At 43.9% G+C, this 22700-nt stretch overlaps 1 protein-coding gene across 1 annotated transcript; it reads right to left on the reverse strand.

The window, feature by feature from the left end:
* Positions 1 to 330: 330 nt before the first annotated feature.
* On the reverse strand, positions 331 to 22417 carry LOC115194502 (ATP-sensitive inward rectifier potassium channel 10). The gene is made up of 7 exons (XM_029754238.1): positions 21817 to 22417; positions 15393 to 15681; positions 15090 to 15317; positions 14597 to 14808; positions 12464 to 12595; positions 12119 to 12296; positions 331 to 2315 (listed from the first exon to the last, which is right to left on the reverse strand). The coding sequence occupies exons 2-7, from the start codon at positions 15508 to 15510 to the stop codon at positions 1903 to 1905; spliced, it is 1281 nt and encodes a 426-aa protein (XP_029610098.1). The 5' UTR covers positions 15511 to 15681; positions 21817 to 22417; the 3' UTR covers positions 331 to 1902.
* Between the last annotated feature and the right edge of the window lie 283 nt (positions 22418 to 22700).

The following is a 22700-nucleotide window of genomic DNA, read 5'->3' on the forward strand; positions in this document are numbered from 1 at the left end:
TAGTGCACTAAGGACCCGAGGAAGAGTTGCAGGGGAGAAGAGAAGAGGAGAATGTGCCTATTTGAAAGCAAGAATAAAATGAGTAGCTCTCATGCTAGAAAACGTTGAGAGCTCTAGCTCCATCGTTCTCTAGGGGGAAAAAACAACAATTTTAACTTCCGTCCCGGTTCTCCCCTACCTGCGGCACTGGGATTCAGAGTGCATTGTCCAAGTGTACAGCAACAAAAACCATGTGGTATATCTTTAGTGCATGTTTCCTTCAGTGCTGGTTTCACGGAAACTGACACAGGTGTGTGGGTTTTGTTTGACAGAGACGGGCCAATACAGAGCTGTTGTAAATCTGCACTTTTATTAAAAACAGACATTTCATTGTATATTATCTGTTCCAGTATTACAGATGGGACCTGGCCTGGGCAACACTTCATAGTATATTATCTGTTAGGGTGATGAGGTTGCAGTATTACAGATGGGACCTGGCCTGGCCAACACATTATAACCAATCACAGGCAATGGTAGCATTCTTGCCTGACTTCATTGCAGACGCCTGCCAGATCTCACAACGAGTGGAAAGGTGTTTAACATGTCAGCTAACCACACCATATGATATTGAAATCTGATGCTCGACTGCACAGACACTGGCACATCAAAAGGCACAGTTTAGTGGCACGTTTTAGAAGGACCACTGGAGTGATCAGGTATTGAAGTACAGTCTAAGGATGAATAACAAGTACATACATATGAACATGCATATGTTAAAACACACATACATGCTGTCTCGCACTCACATTGACTGAAACATATAAACATACTTGTGTACACATACACCATCAAGTTAAAGTGCTTTTAGTATTGTTAACATACATCTCCAATACATATATTCCAGTGAAAAATAATTAAAAAATAACAGAAACACTAAACATCAGGGTTGGAATGAATTACATTTAAATTCTAGTCAATTCAGGAAGTACACTGAAATTCCAATTTCATTTCTCTTCAGTGCTTTTCAATGAGTGACAATGACAATTTGGAATTGGAATTTGGTTTACTTTCTGAATTGACCGGAATTTAAATGGAATGGACCACAACCCTGCTACGCATATACTCAGATGAATAAGTACTGCTGGATATCGCATCATTATGGACAGATACATACAGTATGCATGCAATCTCATATATTCAATCAAAATCCTTCAAGAAAAATGTAATGTTTTTTTTTTCTCCAGTATTTCCACTCATGTCCTGCAGACAGAGTACCTTTCTGTGTTAAAAACAGTAACAGTACCATGATTCCACAGGAGGATGGTGGTACCTTAATTGGGGAAGATGGGCTTGTGGTAATGGCTGTAGTGGAATAAGTGGAATGTTATCGAATACATCAAACACATGGTTTCCATGTGATGCCATTCCATTTACTCTGTTCCAGACATTATTATGAGCCGTCCTCCCCTCAGCAGCCTCCACTGCATGGTTCTTTTGATTATGTCCTCGTGAACCATGTTTTGTCCTGGTAAACCAGTCAACCTTGACCTTTCCAGTCACACAATTCTTCTTATAAAAAATACAGACAAATTAAGTTTAAAAAGCTTTCTTGGTCCGTCTTTGATTACAGGACAGTAGACACAAATGGGATGTATTTTGATCCTTTGAAGGTTATCACCTGTTGAATCCTTACCAACCACAAGGGGGCGATACATTCGCATCAAGTCCGAAAAAGGAGCGTGTGTGTGTTCACATTTCCCAACAGAGGAGCAGCTCGTCTCTCTTTCATTCAACCCTTTATTCTCACTTGATAATTTATCAATCTCCATACAGTCTCCTCTCTTTTCTCCTTTCTCATAACTCTCTCATTCCATCTCATTCATGCTCTCTCTCTCTCTCTTTCCCTCCATCCTCTCTCTCTCTCTATACATTACTGATACGGACACTGAGGGGGCTGCTGTCTCTCCCCCTCCCCCTGCCCCTCCCCCTCTCCTCCCCTCGATAGCTCTCCTCTAGTTTCATCTTCTCTGGGTCCGCCCCTTTCTCTGCGCCCCCTCTGCTGCTGCGGGACGAGTGCATGGCCGGGCTGGGGGGGGGGGCCTGTTTGAAGAGGGGCGGGGTTTTCATTTTGTCCACCTTGTCGAAGAAGGTGAAGTCCGCCACATACTTCCCAGACGGGGACAGGGAGACCACGGGGGGGAACTCGTACCCCCACAGGATCTCATCAGGCAGGTAGGAGGTGCGCACCTGGCAGGTGGCGGAGGTGGGCTCCACCGTGGCACTCATGATCACCAGCAGCTCAAAGTCTGCCAGATCTGGATCCGTCCATCCCCCTCCTAGAACACAGGTAGAGTGAATGAAAGATACAAATTTAGCACTACAGATCCATTAAAAAAAACATTTGGATATAACAATAAAAGGCTAAAACGCTAAGTCTAAAGATACTGTCTGATTTCTCTACTGAATCCAGGTCACAAATCGGATTCATTCTAAATTCCACGGTCACTTCCAAGCATAGGACACAGACAGAAGGAAAAAGATTCATATCCATTATCACTAAAAGCAAGAATGGGATAATAGCAATAAAAGGATCATCTTTACTTTCCAACATGGACCGACTTCGCTTCTAAATCCAGATCACAAAATAGATGGACTAAATTCTCTGATCACTTCCGAGCGTAAAACCCAAGTTAAAGTGGAGATATAAACAGAATCCATTGACAGAAGCCTTCTACCACATACATGTACACTCTTAAACACAAAACACACCCCACACACTTACTGTACGCACAAATACAGTGGGGCAAAAAAGTATTTAGTCAGCCACCAATTGTGCAAGTTCTCCCACTTAAAAAGATGAGAGAGGCCTGTAATTTTCATCCTAGGTACACTTCAACTATGACAGACAAAATGAGAGAAAAAATCCCGAAAATCACATTGTAGGATTTTTAATGAATTTATTTGCAAATTATGGTGGAAAATAAGTGTTTGGTCAATAACAAAAGTTTATCTCAATACTTTGTTATATACCCTTTGTTGGCAATGACACAGGTCAAACGTTTTCTGTAAGTCTTCACAAGGTTTTCACACACTGTTGCTGGTATTTTGGCCCATTCCTCCATGCAGATCTCCTCTAGAACAGTGATGTTTTGGGGCTGTTGCTGGGCAACACGGACTTTCAACTCCCTCCAAAGATTTTCTATGGGGTTGAGATCTGGAGACGGGCTAGGCCACTCCAGGACCTTAATGCTTCTTACGAAGCCCCTCCTTCGTTGCCCGGGCGGTGTGTTTGGGATCATTGTCATGCTGAAAGACCCAGCCACGTTTCATCTTCAATGCCCTTGCTGATGGAAGGAGGTTTTCATTCAAAATCTCACGATACATGGCCCCATTCATTCTTTCCTTTACACGGATTAGTTGTCCTGGTCCCTTTGCAGAAAAACAGCCCCAAAGCATGATGTTTCCACCCCCATGCTTCACAGTAGGTATGGTGTTCTTTGGATGTAACTCAGCATTCTTTGTCCTCCAAACACGACGAGTTGAGTTTTTACCGAAAAGTTCTATTTTGGTTTCATCTGACCATATGACATTCTCCCAATCCTCTTCTGGATCACCCAAATGCTCTCTAGCAAACTTCAGACGGGCCTGGACATGTCCTGGCTTAAGCAGGGGGACACGTCTGGCACTGCAGGATTTGAGTCCCTGGCGGTGTAGTGTGTTACTGATGGCAGGCTTTGTTACTTTGGTCCCAGCTCTCTGCAGGTCATTCACTAGGTCCCCCCGTGTGCTTCTGGGATTTTTGCTCACCGTTCTTGTGATCATTTTGACCCCACGGGGTGAGATCTTGCGTGGAGAACCAGATCGAGGGAGAGTGGTCTTGTATGTCTTCCATTTCCTAATAATTGCTCCCACAGTTGATTTCTTCAAACCAAGCTGCTTACCTATTGCAGATTCAGTCTTCCCAGCATGCTGCAGGTCTACAATTTTGTTTCTGGTGTCCTTTGACAGCTCTTTGGTCTTGGCCATAGTGGAGTTTGGAGTGTGACTATTTGAGGTTGTGGACAGGTGTCTTTTATACTGATAACAAGTTCAAACAGGTGCCATTAATACAGGTAACGAGTGGAGGACAGAGGAGCCTTTAAAGAAGAAGTTACAGGTCTGTGAGAGCCAGAAATCTTGCTTGTTTGTAGGTGACCAAAAACGTATTTTCCACCATAATTTGCAAATAAATTCATTAAAAATCCTACAATGTGATTTTCTGGATTTTTTTTTCTCATTTTGTCTGTCATAGTTGACGTGTACCTATGATGAAAATTACAGGCCTCTCTCATCTTGTTAAGTGGGAGAACTTGCACAATTGGTGGCTGACTAAATACTTTTTTGCCCCACTGTAGCTGCACCACAAAGGCCTATATAGGTTGATAATGAACATCAAGCACACAAACAGTAAAGATACACACCCCCTTCAAGCACACTGCACAACTGCCTTAATTTTGCCGGACCCCAGGAAGAGTAGCTGCTGCCTTGAGTTACACCCTCTTTTTCCCTCAGAACAGCCTCAATATGTCAGGACATGGACTCTACAAGGTATCAAAAGTGTTCCATTCACACTCTGAATGGCACACATACACAATCCCATATCCGCGGGAAGTAGGGGTGCTGAGGGTGCTGCACCCCCTTAAAAATCTGAATGAAAAAAATGTATTATACCAAAAAACATTATTTTCAAACATATATATTTGTTCACAAAAGTAGTGCACTGGGCCTTTACAGGATGTATTAGTTACCCAATAAAAACATTTCAGCATCTATGCTTTGGCAAAAATGGAAGTTGTATTATTAAGAACAGTATCTTGCAGGATTCAATAGTTGGAATTGTAAGAGTTGTTGCCCTGTTCCTTTCTCTGCAATCATCATTCTAATGGATTTTTTTACATTTTATTTCACCATTATTTAACCAGGTAGGCTAGTTGAGAACTAGTTCTCATTTACAACTGCGACCTGGCCAAGATAAAGCAAAGCAGTTCGACACATACAACAACAGAGAGTTACACATCGAATAAACAAACATACAGTGGAAAATGTCTATATACAGTGTGTGCAAATGAGGTAGGATAAGGGAGGTAAGGCAATAAATAGGCCACGGTGTTCAAGTAATTACAATATAGCAATTAAACACTGGAATGGTAGATGTGCAGAAGATGAATGTGCAAGTAGAGATACTGGGGTGCAAAGGTGCAAGATCAATAAATAAATAACAGTATGGGGATGAGGTAGTTGGATGGGCTATTTACAGATGGGCTATGTACAGGTCCAGTGATCTGTGAGCTGCTCTGACAGCTGGTGCTTAAAGCTAGTGAGGGAGATATGAGTCTCCAGCTTCAGTGATTTTTGCAGTTCGTTCCAGCCATTGGCAGCAGAGAACTGGAAGGAAAGGCGGCCAAAGTAAGAATTGGCTTTAGGGGTGACCAGTGAGATATACCTGCTGGAGCACGTTCTACAGGTGGGTGCTGCTATGGTGACCAGTGAGCTGAAATAAGGCGGCGGGGCTTTACCTAGCAGAAACTTGTAGATGACCTGGAGTCAGTGGGTTTGGCGGCGAGTATGAAGCGAGGGACAGCCAACGAGAGCGTACAGGTTGCAGTGGTGGGTAGTATATGGGGCTTTGGTGACAAAACGGATGGCACTGTGATAGACTGCATCCAATTTGTTGAGTAGAGTGTTGGAGGCTATTTTGTAAATTACATCGCCAAAGTCGAGGATCGGTAGGATAGTTAATTTTACGAGGGTATGTTTGACAGCATGAGTGAAGGATGCTTTGTTGCGAAATAGGAAGCCGTTTCTAGATTTAATATTGGATTGGAGATGCTTAATGTGAGTCTGGAAGGAGAGTTTACAGTCTAACCAGACACCTAGGTATTTGTAGTTGTCCAAATGTTCCAAGTCAGAACCATCCAGAGTAGTGATGCTGGACGGGCGGACAGGTGCAGGCAGCAATCGGTTGAAGAACATGCATTTAGTTTTACTTGCATTTAAGAGCAGGTGGAGGCCACGGAAGGAGAGTTGTATGGCATTGAAGCTCGTCTGGAGGTTAGTTAACACACTGTCCAAAGAAGGGCCAGAGGTATACAGAATGATGTCGTCTGCGTAGAGGTGGATCAGAGAATCACCAGCAGCAAGAGAACTGAACCCCGTGGCACCCCCATAGAGACTGCCAGAGGTCCGGACAACAGGCCCTCCGATTTGACACACTGAACTCTATCAGAGAAGTAGTTGGTGAACCAGGCGAGGCAATCATTTGACAAACCAAGGCTGTTGAGTCTGCCGATAAGAATGTGGTGATTGACAGAGTCGAAAGCCTTGGCCAGGTCAATGAATACGACTGCACAGTAATGTCTCTTATCGATGGCGGTTATGATATCGTTTAGGACCTTGAGCGTGGCTGAGGTGCACCCATGACCAGCTCTGAAACCAGATTGCATAGCGGAGAAGGTACGGTGGGATTCAAAATGGTCGGTAATCTGTTTGTTAACTTGGCTTTTGAAGACCTTAGAAAGGCAGGGTAGGATAGATATAGGTCTGTAGCAGTTTGGGTCTAGAGTGTCTCGCAGCAGCTTTCCAATCTTTGGGAATCTTGGACGATAAGAAAGAGAGGTTGAACAGGCTAGTAATAGGGGTTGCAACAGTTTCGACAGATCATTTTAGAAAGAGAGGGTCCAGATTTTCTAGCCTGGCTGATTTGTAGGGGTCCAGATTTTGCAGCTCTTTCAGAACGTCAGCTATCTGGATTTGGGTGAAGGAGAAATGGGGAGGCTTGGGCGAGTTGCTGTGGGGGGTGCATGGCTGTTGATCGGGGTAGGGGTAGCCAGGTGGAAAGCATGGCCAGCCGAAATATGCTTATTGAAATTCTCAATTATAGTGGATTTATCGGTGGTGACAGTGTTTTCTAGCCTCAGTGCAGTGGGCAGCTGGGAGGAGGCGCTCTTATTCTCCATGGACTTTAGAGTGCCCCAGAACTTTTTTGAGTTTGTGCTACAGGATGAACATTTCTGCTTGAAAAAGTTAGACTTAGCTTTTCTAACTACCTGTGTATATTGGTTCCTAACTTCCCTGAATACAGAAAGAACAAAACCCTGTTCTCAAACATTTACATTAAAAGTTGCAAAGTTATGGGCATCCACCTCAAATTAATATTTGTCTTGATGAAATAACATGGAAAACAACCACTTTTTGTGCAGTTTTAATTTACCCTCCTTACAAACCGCTTCATGTAAATGTACATTACTGTATTGTATATAGGCTGGTCATCTAGGTTAGAACCTGTAGACTTTCCATCACCATGAAGAAAAACAACATTCAATACAGTAACTGAGTACATTGAGACATCAAGTGGTTTGTGATGATGTGGCTCAGTTGGTAGAGCATGGTGCTTGTAACACTAGGTTGTGGGTTCGATTCCCACGGGGGACCAGTACAAAAAATTATGAAAATATATGCGCTCACTACTGTTAATTGCTCTGGATAAGAGTGTCTGCTGAAATGGAAAAGGAAGGAATAGACCATTTCAGTTTTCACATAGAAATCGGTTGCATTTGCTAAGTATTTCAAGAAACTGGAAAACATATATCAAGCAAGTATTTTTATGTTTTTATGAGATTAACTGTTTTGTAGAGATAATTATCAGACTCAAGTTACAAATGCTGGTAAACATTCAACTACATTTAATTAAACATTTTTGCACCTTCCTTGTCTCAATTGTCTCAAGGCTTAAAAATCCTTCTTTAGCCTGTCTCCTCCCCTTCATCTACACTGATTGAAGTGGACTTAACAAGTGACATCAATAAGCAATCATAGCTTTCACCTGGATTCACCTGGTCAGTCTATATCATCTGTGAAAACAGCCCTTAACTCTAATCTGGACCCAGTACTGCTCTCACTTCGTAACACACACACACACACACACACACACACACACATATACGAACGCGCACGCACAAATATCACACACACACACACACACGAATGCACATAGACAAGCACACACAATGCATGATATGGTAGACTGTCTAGTCTATTCAGTCTCTAATGTTGTTCTTGACTACTGGTTTGAGCAGTCCTGACGGTGCTCTTCTGAACAGCCTTTACAACCTCTCTGCTCCTCTCTTCTCACTCCTGTTAACAACTACAGTGTTCTGAGGGGATTCATGTTAGTGCACTCATTGTCAGCCCTTACTGAAACTCCTGACAGTGTCCCACCGTATTTGGCAAAATCCCCAACTCCCCGTCCGTGTGCCCCCAAAGAGCTGCAGATATTTCCACAGAAATGCATCGTGAGGATTTGAGAGCTGCCGTGAGAGGAGGCCGGATTAGAAGATAGATTAGTAGAGAGTGCAGGGGCTATTGTCGTAGCATTATGTACTGTTAGTATTTTGATTCTTCTAGTAACAGTATTATGCTACTTTAAGATAGTATTACGATTTTTGCAGATATTACTTACATTTTCAAGGTACACAGTGTGAAGCCAAAAGCCAAATGGAGTGTTCTCTGGGATCAGGCATCATTAAATAAACGTATTACGTGTACAGTAACACAATGCCATACAATCTGACCACAGTCAATTTAACAAGAGGAGTTTGGGGCTCAACTACATAGAGACCCATTATAGAGAGAGAGAGAGAAGGGGGGAGAGAGAGAACGAGAGAGAGAGAGAGAGAGAGAAGGGGAGAGAGAGAGCAGTGAAGGAGTAGAGAGGTAGATCAGGGATCAGTATGGGTCAGTAATAGCTCTGTGGTTAGTGGGGATGAGAGGCCTGCCATCCTGTAAGAGAATCCCCCCCAGCTGTAAGTCAGCACCCCTCACTGTATCAGACTGTACCCCATTGTCTTTTAATGAGAAGGCCTGGCACCCACTCACACACATTCCACTGACATACACAGAGATGGAGAGAGAGAGACCCCTCTCCCGGTGTCATCGCCCAGACTCCAAAAATGTCACTACACTGGAGTGAACTAATAGGTATTTCACTCTACGCTGGAGTGAACTATAATGAAATGGTGTATGGTGTAAAATCTCATTTGCATTTTTCCCAGGGTGTCTTTTCTTTTTGAGTGAATTGTCGAGTTTACCACCCATGACTGTATTTGTTAGTGACACAGACATGGTTGTTGAATTCTTTCCTTTTTTTAAGGCCTGTGGGTTTCACCTAGTAAGTTCCTAGGCGAATGTTATAAATAAAATAGAAAGTTTGGCAATATATAGTACTTACATATATCATAAGGCCTTGCTTTGATTGCTTAGTTTTACCCTAGCACAGTGGTGTTAGGAAACTCCTGGTTTACAGGCCACGTCAGGCCTGCAAGTCACATTATGCTGGTTTGCAAAGTGATGGATGTGTAATTCCTATTGGAATCGAGACAGAGCTAGGATATCCAACAGTTGGAATTTTTATTCACCCTCAACCCTCATTCAGAAAGACTGTCGGGATAATGGAAATTGATAAAGGAGACTACCTAAACCATTTAAACTGGAATAACCATTTCAGTAACAGGTGCATTAAATCTAATTAACTAATTTGATTAGTTTAGAAAAATGTATGTTATCTTTGTGTAGCTTAACATTATTCAATCAGTCAATCTACATGCAAAAACACAGCAGTGCATTCTGGGAAATCTGATAATGATGGGTGTGGTTTTGATGGGACTGTTTTACTCTCCACAGTGTAAAACAATAACTCTGATTATTAACATCAACACTGGGGGTTCTTTTACACCACTGAGTTTTAATTTCACTCATACAGAGTGATTTTAACCTCTGAATCAACACTGGGCCATTTGCTGTGTAGAGTTGTGGCTAAAAGTTTTGAGAATGACACAAACATACATTTTCACAGAGTCTGCTGCAGCAGTTTGTATGATGGCAATTTGCATATACTCCAGAATGTTATGAAGATTGATCAGATGAATTGCAATTAATTGCAAAGTCCCTATTTGCCATGCAAATAAACTGAATCCCCAAAAAAACATTTCCACAGCATTTCAGCCATGCCACAAAAGGACCAGCTGACATCATGTCAGTGATTCTCTCGTTAACACAGGTGTGAGTGTTGACGAGGACAATGCTGGAGATAACTCTGTCATGCTGATTGAGTTCGAATAACAGACTGGAAGATTCAAATGGAGGGTGCTGCTTGGAATCATTGTTCTTCCTCTGTCATCCATGGTTACCTGCAAGGAAACACGTGCCATCATCATTGCTTTGCACAAAAAGGGCTTCACAGGCAAGGATATTGCTGCCAGTAAGATTGCACCTAAATCAACCATTTATCGGGTCATCAAGAACTTCAAGGAGAGCGGTTCAATTGTTGTGAAGAAGGCTTCAGGACGCCCAAGAAAGTCCAGCAAGCGCCAGGACCGTCTCCTAAAGTTGATTCAGCTGCGGGATCGGGGCACCACCAGTACAGACCTTGCTCAGGAATGGCAGCAGGCAGGTGTGAGTGCATCTGCACGCACAGTGAGGCGAAGACTTTTGGAGGATGGCCTGGTGTCAAGAAGGGCAGCAAAGAAGCAAAAATGTACAGGGATTGGACTGCTGAGGACTGGGGTAAAGTCATTTTCTCTGATGAATCCCCTTTCCGGTTGTTTGGGGCATCCGGAAAAAAGCTTGTCCGGAGAAGAAAAGGTGAGCGCTACCATCAGTCCTGTGTCATGCCAAAAGTTAAGCATCCTGAGACCATTCATATGTGGGGTTGCTTCTCAGCCAAGGGAGTGGGCTCACTAACAATTTTGCCTAAGAACACAGCCATGAATAAAGAATGGAACCAACACATCCTAAGAGAGCAACTTCTTCCAACCATCCAGGAACAGTTTGGTGACGAACAATGCCTTTTCCAGCATAATGGAGCACCTTGCCATAAGGCAAAAGTGATAACTAAGTGGCTCGGGGAACAAAACATCGATATTTTGGGTCCATGGCCAGGAAACTCCCCAGACCTTAATCCCATTGAGAACTTGTGATCAATCCTCAAGAGGCGGGTGGACAAACAAAACCCACAAATTCTGACAAACTCCAAGCATTGATTATGCAAGAATGGGTTGTCATCAGTCAGGATGTGGCCCAGAAGTTAATTGACAGCATGCCAGGGCGGATTGCAGAGGTCTTGAAAAAGAAGGGTCAACACTGCAAATGTTGACTCCTTGCATCAACTTCATGTAATTGTCAATAAAAGCCTTTGACACTTATGAAATGCTCGTAATTATACTTCAGTATTCCATAGTAACATCTGACAAAAATATCTAAAGACACTGAAGCAGCAAACTATGTGGAAATTAATATTTGTGTCATTCTCAAAACTTTTGGCCACAACTGTACACACGCATTCACATATACAGTATGCACGCACGCACGCACGCACGCACGCACGCACGCACGCAATCACACACACAACCCTCTACAACAGGGATCGGCAAAAAGGTTATTTTCAAATGCAATCACTTTTTTGGCTTAGTTGTGGTCAATTTGCAGTGTACAAATTCTTATAATGATGTTCCCTACTATCCACCCAACACTTCCCCCCCCATCCTCTACTGTCCTGGCCCTGTTCCAAATGCCCTCTATCCATCACAGCAGTGACCTTTAATCTCTTTCTCTCCACACGGATGGCTTTCCGTTCCCACACCCCGGCTGGCCCTTTCGTCCTGCTGGTGATTAAGACATGGGACATGGTCAAGTATAGTAACAACTTCACATACTTTACACAGACTGTAAGGTACTATAGTTCACTACACCACCACTACAACAGAACACTGAACCTGCCTGTCTATTTTACTACCATGTCTTAGGCCACTTACAGTAATATCAAATTGGACCAATTGGACAAGAACACTAGGCCGTACCTACACTATACCTGACTATGGAACTGGTGACTATCAAGTTTTAGGTCATGAAATAGGACCAATTGAAGGAGAACACGAAACACAAATAACTCTCGTTGTAAATGTTAAACTAAGTTAGTATGTTACACTGTAGTGCCTAGGAACCATCTTTTAGGCCACTAATATGAAATAGGACCAATTGAAGAAGAACACACAACACAAATAACTGGCATTGTGAACGTTAAGCTACTGTATGTAATCATTCCTACCCTTGGCAGCCCAGGCTCTGAGTGGGCTGCTGTCGTCGATGATGTGGTAGAAGGTGAGGGGGAGGATGAGGAAGGGGCTGTCGCTGGACGTGTCCACCTGGAAGGGAACGTTCCTCTGGTCCAGACGCACCGTCTCCCCCTCCTTGGTCTGGGACGACTGGAGCAACTTTCCCGTCACCTAGGAGCCAAATGGAGTCATTTGGTTAGGGGACATGTGCAAGAATTCTGAAAAGAGGAGCGTCGATGGAAAATGACAAATGCGTCATACACACACACACACACACACACACACACACACACACACACACACACACACACACACATACACACAAACTGTGTCTCTACCGAGCAGCCCAGCAGCAGGCTCTTGCGCATGTTAGCCACACGGATCATGAGGCAGGGTCGGCCCTCGTGATTGGACACCACAGCGTACTGGCTGAACTTCACTGTCTCTCCTCTCTTCTTGGGCCGCGCCACCTGAGTACAATGAGGAAGAGTGTGTCAAAGCCACACAGTGTAGCATGATGAACTACACTTCCCACAATGCTCTCTGGAACATATCCGGTTTGAGTAAATATTATTGTGCTGCACAGCCTGCTGTAAGTCTCCTTATCAATACATACAGGGCATGAACGTCCTATCATCTTAACCTCCGCCCCAACACACACACGCACACAGAAACACACACACACAGACACACATATAGATAACTCTGACCCTGAGTGAGAGATAGAGGGCAGCAGATAATTCATGTTATAGAGGGTTAGAATGATAAGAGGAGAAAGGGAGAGGGGGAGAGAGAGAGGGGGGAGAGAGGGAGAGAGAGAGGGGGAAAGAGAGAGAGAGAGGGGGAGAGGTGGATAATAAACACTGCTGTATGTGTTGACTATGGATGGATGCAGTGCATATGTGACCCGATTTAGGAAACTAGGCGTATGTCGCAAGTCACGACTTCACAGCAGAGCCGTTTGAACGTAAATCATATTATTTTTATCAAAATGCGTTTTTTTACAGAAATTCCTTCTCGAACATGTGAACTTTCATGTGCATTAATAACAAACTTGTATGGCATTTGTAAATACGAATAAAATTGTTAAATTACGAGCCTTGTTGGTTAAGCCACAAACAAAGTGAGCAACCTTCCCACTAGCCATGATTGGCTGAGATAATGAGTGGGCTGGACATGCCGAGAGAGGAGAGAGGATTGGTCTGCCATATAGAAGGCTTCTGTCGATTTGAGCTCGTCAGTCTGTGTTGGTAATCCCGTCGAACACACCTTTTAAAAATGTTTTGTTTTGAAGTGGAGCTGCATAAGTGTTGCTCTCCACTTTCTGGAGGATCAAGTTTTGAAATCAGTGGAATTAGAGTATGATAGCTATAGAGATGGAGAAAACACCTGGCTCCGGATTACATCTTCAAACTAAGGGCAACCATGGTATGGCATTCCTGACAGGGAGACGTGTCCGTGATGCATGTTGATGTATACAGGTAACATAGTCTAGCGTTAGCTAGCTACATTTTCAGATATTACACGTTTTTCATTTTGACAAAAAGTGGTTTCATTTCAAGCTAAAGTGTACTGTTAGCTATCTAGCTAACGTTAGCTGGCTGGCTCCCTATCTGATGTTATTATTCATTTCCCAGAGCCGTTTGCTTTTCTATTTAGAGCCTAATGTTAGCTAGCTAACATTGAACCTGGTTGGTTAGCTCCCAGCACTGTGGCATTGTTGCCACTTTCTTCATTGTTGTTTAACTAGCTAATGTTAGTTGGCTGGCTCGTTAGCTACGGTTATAATTCGTTTCCCAGAGCTGTTTGCTTTTCTAGTTAGAGCCTAATGTTAGGCAGTGTTGGCACTTTGTTCATTGTTGTTTAACTAGCTAAGGTTAGCTGGCTGGCTCGTTAGCTAACATTACGTGACGTGTGTACAACACCCGTTGAATATGGCTGGTGTCAGTAAACGTCTGCAAAAAAGCGTCATGAAATTGTTGCCAGCAGAGCTGGTTAGGCTGTTTTCGTGTTATCCAGAGCGTCAAGTGTGCGCTCCGAGAGCGAAACGAGATGGGTGGGACTAAAGCTTAAGAGGGTGTGAACGATGCTGAATGGGTGTAGACAAAAAATGACTTCACTAGAAACCAAAATTTTTAAATGCGATTTTCTCAAAGGTGAGATTACAAGTTGATCAACTTTCAAAGAAGAATTACTTTCCCATTGTTCCTCAAATGCAATGTATGATATACCATTTTGTAGCTCAGAGTCTCTACTTTTACCCAATGTAAAAACCACCATTTCACATTTTGCCACATAAGACCGAATCCAGGTGGTGAGTCACATATCGTGGCACTGAAAATTTGACGTGTAGATCCAGATTTTTCAGTGATATACTGTATATCCATACTGTTTAGTGGTGGTTTACTTTATCAATGAATGTGATGAATGGTAAAGTGAACATCTTATCGATCTGCCCAGGGGAAGGGTACCTTGGCGAGGAAGGTTCCAGTGATGAAGATCTCAAGCACCATGGTGATGACCAGCTGGAGGATGAGGAGGATGATGGCAGCGGGACATTCCTCTGTGATGCAACGGAAGCCATAGCCAATTGTGGTCTGCGACTCCAGTGAGAAGAGGAACGCCCCTGTCAGAGTCTGCACCTGCATCACACACGGGGTGTGGTTGGACGGAGGGTCAAACTCTGGAGGGAGGGGTGGAGAAGGGAGGCAGAGGGAGAGAGGCAAGGTTGTGAGATTGATATGGAAAGCAAAAGGTCTCAGGGTTGAAGATTATAGGGGAGGTACAACTGATTGTATTGGTTTTTGAGGTGTCATTGCTCTCAAATGCCTTAGCATTCTGTCTCTCCCTCTCTTTCCCTTCCCTCCATCCTCACATAGCAGAGCCACCAGGTACCACAGAACCCCTCCCACCTTCTCTCCCCCCATCCCTCTCTTCCTCTCTCTCCCCTTCCTCCATCCTCACCTAGCAGGTCTCCGTGCACCAGCGCCACCAGGTACCACAGAACCCCGAACAGGAACCAGGTCCCGGCGAAGGTGGCCGAGAACAGGAAGAGCTTGTAGCGCCACTGCATGTCCAGGAAGGTCGTCCAGATGTCACGCAGGTACATCGCCCCACGCCCGCTCACATGCTCGATGTGCACGTTGCTGTGCCCGTCCTTGGAGAGAACGCGCCGTCTCCGTCGGAGCGCGCAGACCGCCGTCGCTGCCCCCCCTGCCGCCGCTGCCCCCCCTGCCGCCGCTGCCCCCCCTGCCACCGCTGCCGCCCCCACCCCTGCCGTCCCCCCTGTCCCCAGCAGCGGCTTCAGAACCTCCGTCTGTGTCATGGAGTGACACACCTTCTGGGGGGAGGAGCCGCGCGAGGAGGGGGGAGTGGCCGACGTCATGGCTGCAGCTTTATCAGGGGAAGAAGGGAGGGATGGTGGGAGGGGGGGTTGATGGAGGAGTGAGGTAGGGGGTGAAGGGGGATAGAATGGATAAATGGGAAAGGAAGAGGGTGACGGTGGAAATTAGAGTGAGGGAGAGAGGTGAAGAGAGAGAGGTGAAGAGGGAGAGGACTGAGGGGTGTGGAGGGAGAGGGGTGAGGAGAAGTAGGGGTGAGGAGGGAGAGGGGTGAGGAGGGAGAGGGGTGAGGAGGGAGAGAGGTGAGGAGGGAGAGGGGTGAGGAGGGAGAGGGGTGAGGAGGGAGAGAGGTGAGGAGGGAGAGAGGTGAGGAGGGAGAGAGAGAGAGAGGTGAGGAGGGAGAGGAGGGAGAGAGGTGAGGAGGGGTGAGGAGGGAGAGAGGTGAGGAGGGAGAGAGGTGAGGAGGGAGAGAGGTAAGGAGGGAGGGAGAGAGGTAAGGAGGGAGAGAGAGAGGTGAGGAGGGAGAGGAGTGAGGAGGGAGAGAGATGAAGAGAAGGAGGAGTGAAACGTGAGAAAGATGGAGAGGGAGAGGGGGTGAGGAGAAGGAGGAGTGAAGAGGAAGAGATAAATATTGTGCAAAGTCAAAGTTGATGAAAACCAAGTTGGAAAGATTTTGTGAGAAAGGAGAAAAAGAGGAAAGGAAGAGAGAGGTTGTTAAAGGGAGGAATGGAAGAGGTGACAGGAGTGGAACATTCGGGGTGTGGGGGGAGGAAGACATGAAGAAAGGGATAGAAAGAGAGGGACATTATAAATCGGACACACTTTTTCAAGTGGACAGATGCAGGCCTGTGGCTGTCAATGTGCTCCAAACTCTCTGTCACTCTCTCTCTTCATCCTTTTCTTTTCAGATAGAGCAGCAGCTGCCCTTTCAAAGTAAAAGCCCCCTTTCAGCGCAAAGTCACAGCTGTCTTTTCATTTTAAAAGCCCCTCTATAATGGTAAGGCGTTCAGATGTGTCTGCAGCACATCACGCTGGCTGGATCAACAGGGACAGAAACAAGGCTTACTTATTCCCCATCCGAAACCAGGAACAGAAAAGCCGCATGTAGCCTAGTATCTGGAGCACAGGTGGCAACTTAATTGGGGACAGGCTCGTGGTAATGGCTGGAGCGGAATTAGTGGAATTGTATCAAATACATCAAACACATGGTTTCCACATGGTTTCCATGTGGTTCATACCATTCCATTGACTCCATTCCAGCCATTATTATGAGCCGTCCTCCCCTCAGCAGCCTCCACTGGTATGGATCAGCCATTTATGAACGGGCTTTGATCCCTGACACAATCTATTTCTCTTTCATTATCCCTTTTTCCCTAACGAAGTAAAATGAACGTTTCAATCGTCTTACTGCCTTACACTTAGAGTTCAAACTATGACCTTACCACATTGACAATTAGCCCCATGCTGCCCCAATAGTCTACTACCATGTGCAGCTCCAATGGGACATTCATCAGCTGTCACATGATCTCATTTTCACTTTCCAATAAATGTTTTTCTGTGTCAGAGAATTAAGCGGTGTGTTTTGTGGACGCAGTACAGCAGGAGAAGAGCGCTTGTCCAAATCAAATGTTACTTGTCACGTGCCAAATACAACGGGTGTAGACTTCACGGTGAAATGCTTACTTACAAGCCCTTAACCAACAATGCAGTTTTAAGAAAATAAGAGTTAAGAAAATATTTACTAAATATACTAAAGTAAAAAAAGTAACACAATAAAATAACAGTAGCAAGGCTATATACAGGGAGCACCGGTACCGAGTCAATGTGCAGGGGTAGAGGTTAGTCAAGGTAATTGAGGTAATATGTACATGTAAGTAGGGTAAAGTGACTTTGCATAGATAATAAACAGCTAGAAGCAGCAGTGTAAAAAAGGCAAATAGACCAGGTAGCCATTTGACTAATTGTTCAGGACTCTTATGGCTTGGGGGTAGAAGCTGTTAAGGAGCCTTTTGGACCTAGACCTGTTGCGCCGGTACCGCTTGCCGTGCGGTTGCAGAGAGAACAGTCTATGATTTGGGTGGCTGGAGTCTTTGACAATTTTTAGGGCCTTCCTGACACGGCCTGGTACAGAGGTCCTGGGTGGCAGGAAGTGATGTACTGGGACGTATGCACTACCCTCTGTCTGCTATCTATCAGGGCTAGTAAGAGGACTCTTTTTCTCCTTGGGGATATGGAGACTTGCTGTTTATGTGTGACTTTGGCCAGAGCATCCTTCTAGACTTTGTTCTGTATCCTCATCTGGACACTATCTCTCTCTCTCTCTCTCTCTCTCTCTCTCTCGCTCTCTCGCTCTCCTTGGCTAAATGGTCCTTTTGTCCCTGCCTGCCTCTGCTTTCCAGACCAATAAAAAAATAACCAACTAAAACAAAAGGCAGAGAACTAGGCGATCTGATACGCTCTCTACTTTCTGACCTTTCTCTCTGTGTGTCCCCACTCGCTTACTCTATTCTCTCTCCCCCTCTTTCCTCCCCCCTCCCTCCCTCTCTCCCTTCATCTCTCTCTGGTGCTGAAGCTCACACTGTGAGTATGAATAGGGATCTGTGTAGATTTCTGTGCTCAGAATACTAAATGGGGGGCGGGGGGTTGGGGAGGCGGGGCTTCAGATAGGCGCGTGTGATAGGCCGAGTACATTTACAGCTGACCTCTGAACCCTACTGAGGCCTCGCCCACACATACAGTAAACACACATTCATATGTACAGCGACATACACAACACGGCCGTCTCAATATATCAATGTTGATACTTCCCAAACAACACTTACTATTATTATTATTTTTATTATTATTTTCCCTTGGTTTAGTATTCCTTTTAACACTTCTGTGTCTTCCTCTCCAATATATTCTCTCTCCATTTGAATCAAATTATGTAAAAAAGATTTGTTGACTCAATTTACATGGGTTTGTTACCATCCTGCCTTAAAATGTCATGTCAAGTCCAATCCGGATTTCGTGTGGTGATCAAGAGGGGTTGGGTTAAATGCGGAAGACACATTTCAGTTGAAAGCATTCAGTTGTACAACTGACTAGGTATCCCCCCTTTCCCTTCCCTTTCCTCCCTTTCTCATTCTCGCCATCTCTCTCTCACTCTGTCCTGTGTGCACAAGAATCCTTTGTTTAGAAAGATGAAAGGGACAAAAGCCACCATTGAAAAATACGACTGAGTGAGTGAGAGAGAGGGAGAAAGTGTGTGTGTGTGTGTGTGTGTGTGTGTGTGTGTGTGTGTGTGTGTGTGTGTGAGTGTGTGAGTGTGTGTGTGTGTGTGTGTGTGTGTGTGTGTGTGTGTGTGTGTGTGTGTGTGTGTGTGTGTGTGTGTGTGTGTGTGCGCGCATTGGTTTGTGTGACTTAGTGATCCTATGTGAGTATGAGTTCAAGTGTGTGAGGGGGCAGAAAAGGGGAAAGAGGACTTGGATTAAGAGAAGAGAGAGAGAGAGAGAGAGAGAGAGAGAGAGAGAGAGAGAGAGAGAGAGAGAGAGAGAGAGAGAGAGAGAGAGAGAGAGAGAGAGAACACAAAAGATACTCATTAGTATTCCTGAGCAGTGTGATCCACCATACTCCTTCCTGTCTCTCTGTGTGCACCCTTCCAATTCTCCAAACAACCTCTACACAACACTCCAACGACCTCTGAGCAACCCATGAAAACACTCCAAAAATTGCCCCATAACACTAAAAGGACTCTGCAAACAGAAAAACTACTTTTCAACCATGTACCCAGCCAGGTGTGAAATGGAGATACTTTGCTGCTGCCCTGTGCTCCAGTCGTTGTGATGTGAATGAGTTTGAGAGTCTCATGTACCCTACATATACTCAACCACCCCTCTATAACACTTGAGTACCTCTAACGGACATATCCAAGCAACAATCAAGTCTTGTATATTACACACGAACAGTATAAGGTGTAAAAATCCCCACACAGCCTCTGCAAACAAGCACTGGCACAACTTCTTCATTAACCAAACTATTTGTGTTCCAGGTACTCAAACTATGCACAAATTGACACTTGAGAAGCAAGCACATCTTGCACACTGTACCTGCATGGGTAACTCAGGTTCATTTTACATTTACGTTTTAGCAGGCGCTCTTATCCAGAGCGTTAAGTGCCTTGCTCAAGGTCAGATTGACAGATTTTTCACCTAGTCGGCCGGGGGATTCGAACCAGCAGCCTTTCGGTTACTAGCTCTTGACCGCTAGGCTACCTAGACCTCGCTACTTACACACACTGTGTGTTCACTACATTCAAGATGCATTGAATCGTTTTAGTAGACCCTTGCCAGCCTTTCAATAACAAGAGCAATCACAGAGGGAGAAAATAAAACAGCTTAACAGTGACTTTATCTAACGCATTTAATGTATCCCAATTTATATTTTTACATTTCTTTAGTGTCCATTTTACACAGTGTAGACTTGACTTGCAAACCGCAGCCAGTGAGTGTTCTGGAATGTCCAATTTAAACTCTAATCATTGTGCCAGGGAGGGGATTGATGTTATAGTGCCAGGGTTGGTGCCAGAGGTAATTTGTCGGCACCCTCTCAGTATCCATGGTGATCTTCCTCAACGTGTCCCGGGTCAGGTTGCCTTCCTACAGGTGTGAGTTAGAACCCTTATCAACGCTAATACAGTCTACAGCAACGGGTTTTTACGCCTTCATTCGTCTGCACTTTTAGAGAGGGACTGAGGTCCCACTTTAAACTTGAAATCGTTGGCCACTTTAAGAAATGGATCACTAGTCACTTTAATAATACCACTTTAATAATGTTTACATATCTGGCATTACTCATCTCATATGTATATACTGTATTTTATACCATCTATTGCATCTTGCCTATGCCGCTCTGTCATTGCTCATCCATATATTTATATGTATATATTTGTATTCCATTCCTTTACTTCCATTTTTGTGTATTAGGTAGTATGCTAGATTACATGTTCGGGAAATTGTTAGATTACATGTTAGATATTGCTGCACTGTCGGAACTAGAAGCACAAGCATTTCACTACACTCGCAATAACATCTGCTAACCATGTGTGTGTGACCAATAACATGTCATTTGATTTGATTTGATTTAAACAAAGTACAGCTTATATAGCTTTTATACAGCATACACTGTAAAAAGATGTTTCTATGTTTTTATGGGAGCTTAGTTGCAGCCAGCTACCTGTAAATTACCGTAAAAAAGGTACTGTATGTTACCGTAATTTCCAAAGAGACCGTAAAAGTACATTTACGGTAACATACTGTACTTCTTTTTACAGTAAGTTACAGGTAACTGCCAGTAAGTTAACAAAAAACAACAGGGTTCTTTTTTACAGTGGACATAAAGGCTTCGTAAACACTACATAAATGCTTCACAAATCATCTATAAGTTTATGTCATACTCTATAAAGGGTGTATAAACATGCATAATGCCTTGTGTCTTTGGCAATTCAGCCTACAGTGGGAATGGTTATGTCACCCTTTATACGCTATTTATAGAGTTTGACATGTGCTTATAGATGATTTGTGTAGCATTTATGTAGTGCTTATGAAGCCTTTTGCAATTGTATAGCTTTTATAATTTGTACTTCATATAAAGTGGAACCGGAAGAAAATGAATAATCAAAGTGACAAGTAAATCAAAGTTATAAAATTCTAATCAAGTACTGTTACTAAATACTTACATTTTTATTAATTGAAAATGCAGAGTATGTTGAAAACGTAATAACGGTCAGAAGAAAACTTCCCTTGAGATGATGTCTACCTATTATTTTACAAGATATGATGGGGGGGAAAAGGAAGAAACGTGATTCCAGCATCTCTAAGCTAAACGGTCATTTTAGTCACATACAGGTGTCCAAAAACTCCAGCTCCAACGTATAAGTGCCACACACACAGTGGGCCCAACCATAACACTAACCCGCTTAGTAGCATTGATAGGCTACGCTCATCCTGTTCTCTGTGTGTGGGTGCACCTGTGCTCTCTGCCCATGTCCTCTTTGCGTACTAAGCCAAATGGCGTTCCAATTCATTTCCTTATTATGGTTACTCTTCATGAAGAGGGTGAAACATGCCTAACTCCATTTTGTAACTTAATAGGTCTAACTTTTCATCAAGCGCTGGCCTTTTTATATTCGACCCTATCGATATAACTCCCTGCTGTCTCTCAGGTGAAAAATCACCAATTAGCTTTGCTGCTAACAACTTCTATGTATTCTGTAAGATAACAATAATCAAATAATTGTTGATGATCTAGTAAGCTAATGAAAGCAAACTGAATTCAGGCCCATGAATTAGAATGTGCGTGTCATCACTTACCTTTTGTTGCAATTGTTGAATGCAATTTTGAGACTTTTAAAAGTGTTTGTATCCCCCAAAACACATTTAAAAAATGTATGTTACGATCAATTTGCCTATTTGTTGACTTTTTACTCAGTTCGACGTCATGGATTGGAGCAATGCGAACTTGTTGACAGTTCTCTCACACGCATGAGCACGAGACACGCAACTTTCATTGTCTATAGATTTCCATCCTGATTGTAGTTCTAGATATTGCCATTATAATTGTAATATGCCTAACAATAAAACCATTTTTACAAAAACGTTAAAATCATCAAGTTTCTGTAGCCTACTAATCTAATCCCGAATTTACAAAAGACAAATCAATGGTTGCTCTAAGACTGGAGTGTCAGTCAGTACCGGTTCCGGTAGAACGTTACAGAGTTATTATGTCATAAAATAGTTGCAATGTCCCCCGTTGCATCTGGAGCTGTGATGGTTCTCGGGTTCATGCAGAAGTTGAATTGTCCTCTTCTCTCAAGTTTTCACTTGTCTCTCCTTTATAAATGAAAAAGTAGCCTATTCAGTCACTCAACTGGATTCAGGACATTTTAATTCATTAATTCAACTCTCCTCCCAGCTTCTCCTCCCACCCGTTTTCTCTCTCTCTCTCTCTCTCTCTCTCTCTCTCTCTCTCTCTCTCTCTCTCTCTCTCTCTCTCTCTCTCTCTCTCTCTCTCACCCTGTTCACTGTAAATGGGTCCCTTGTTAAGGGTTCCTCGACTGTTCAGCCTTTGTCAACTTTCTCATGTAAATGTCTGATGGCTAAGATACACGCCTGGAAGTTATTTCACTGTTAGAACGCGTGGAGGTAGCCTATTTACAAATCAGAATGAACAACAGACACTTTATTGTGGACTTGGC

This window comes from Salmo trutta, chromosome 5 (genome assembly GCF_901001165.1).
Source record: "Salmo trutta chromosome 5, fSalTru1.1, whole genome shotgun sequence".
Lineage (NCBI taxonomy): Eukaryota > Metazoa > Chordata > Actinopteri > Salmoniformes > Salmonidae > Salmo > Salmo trutta.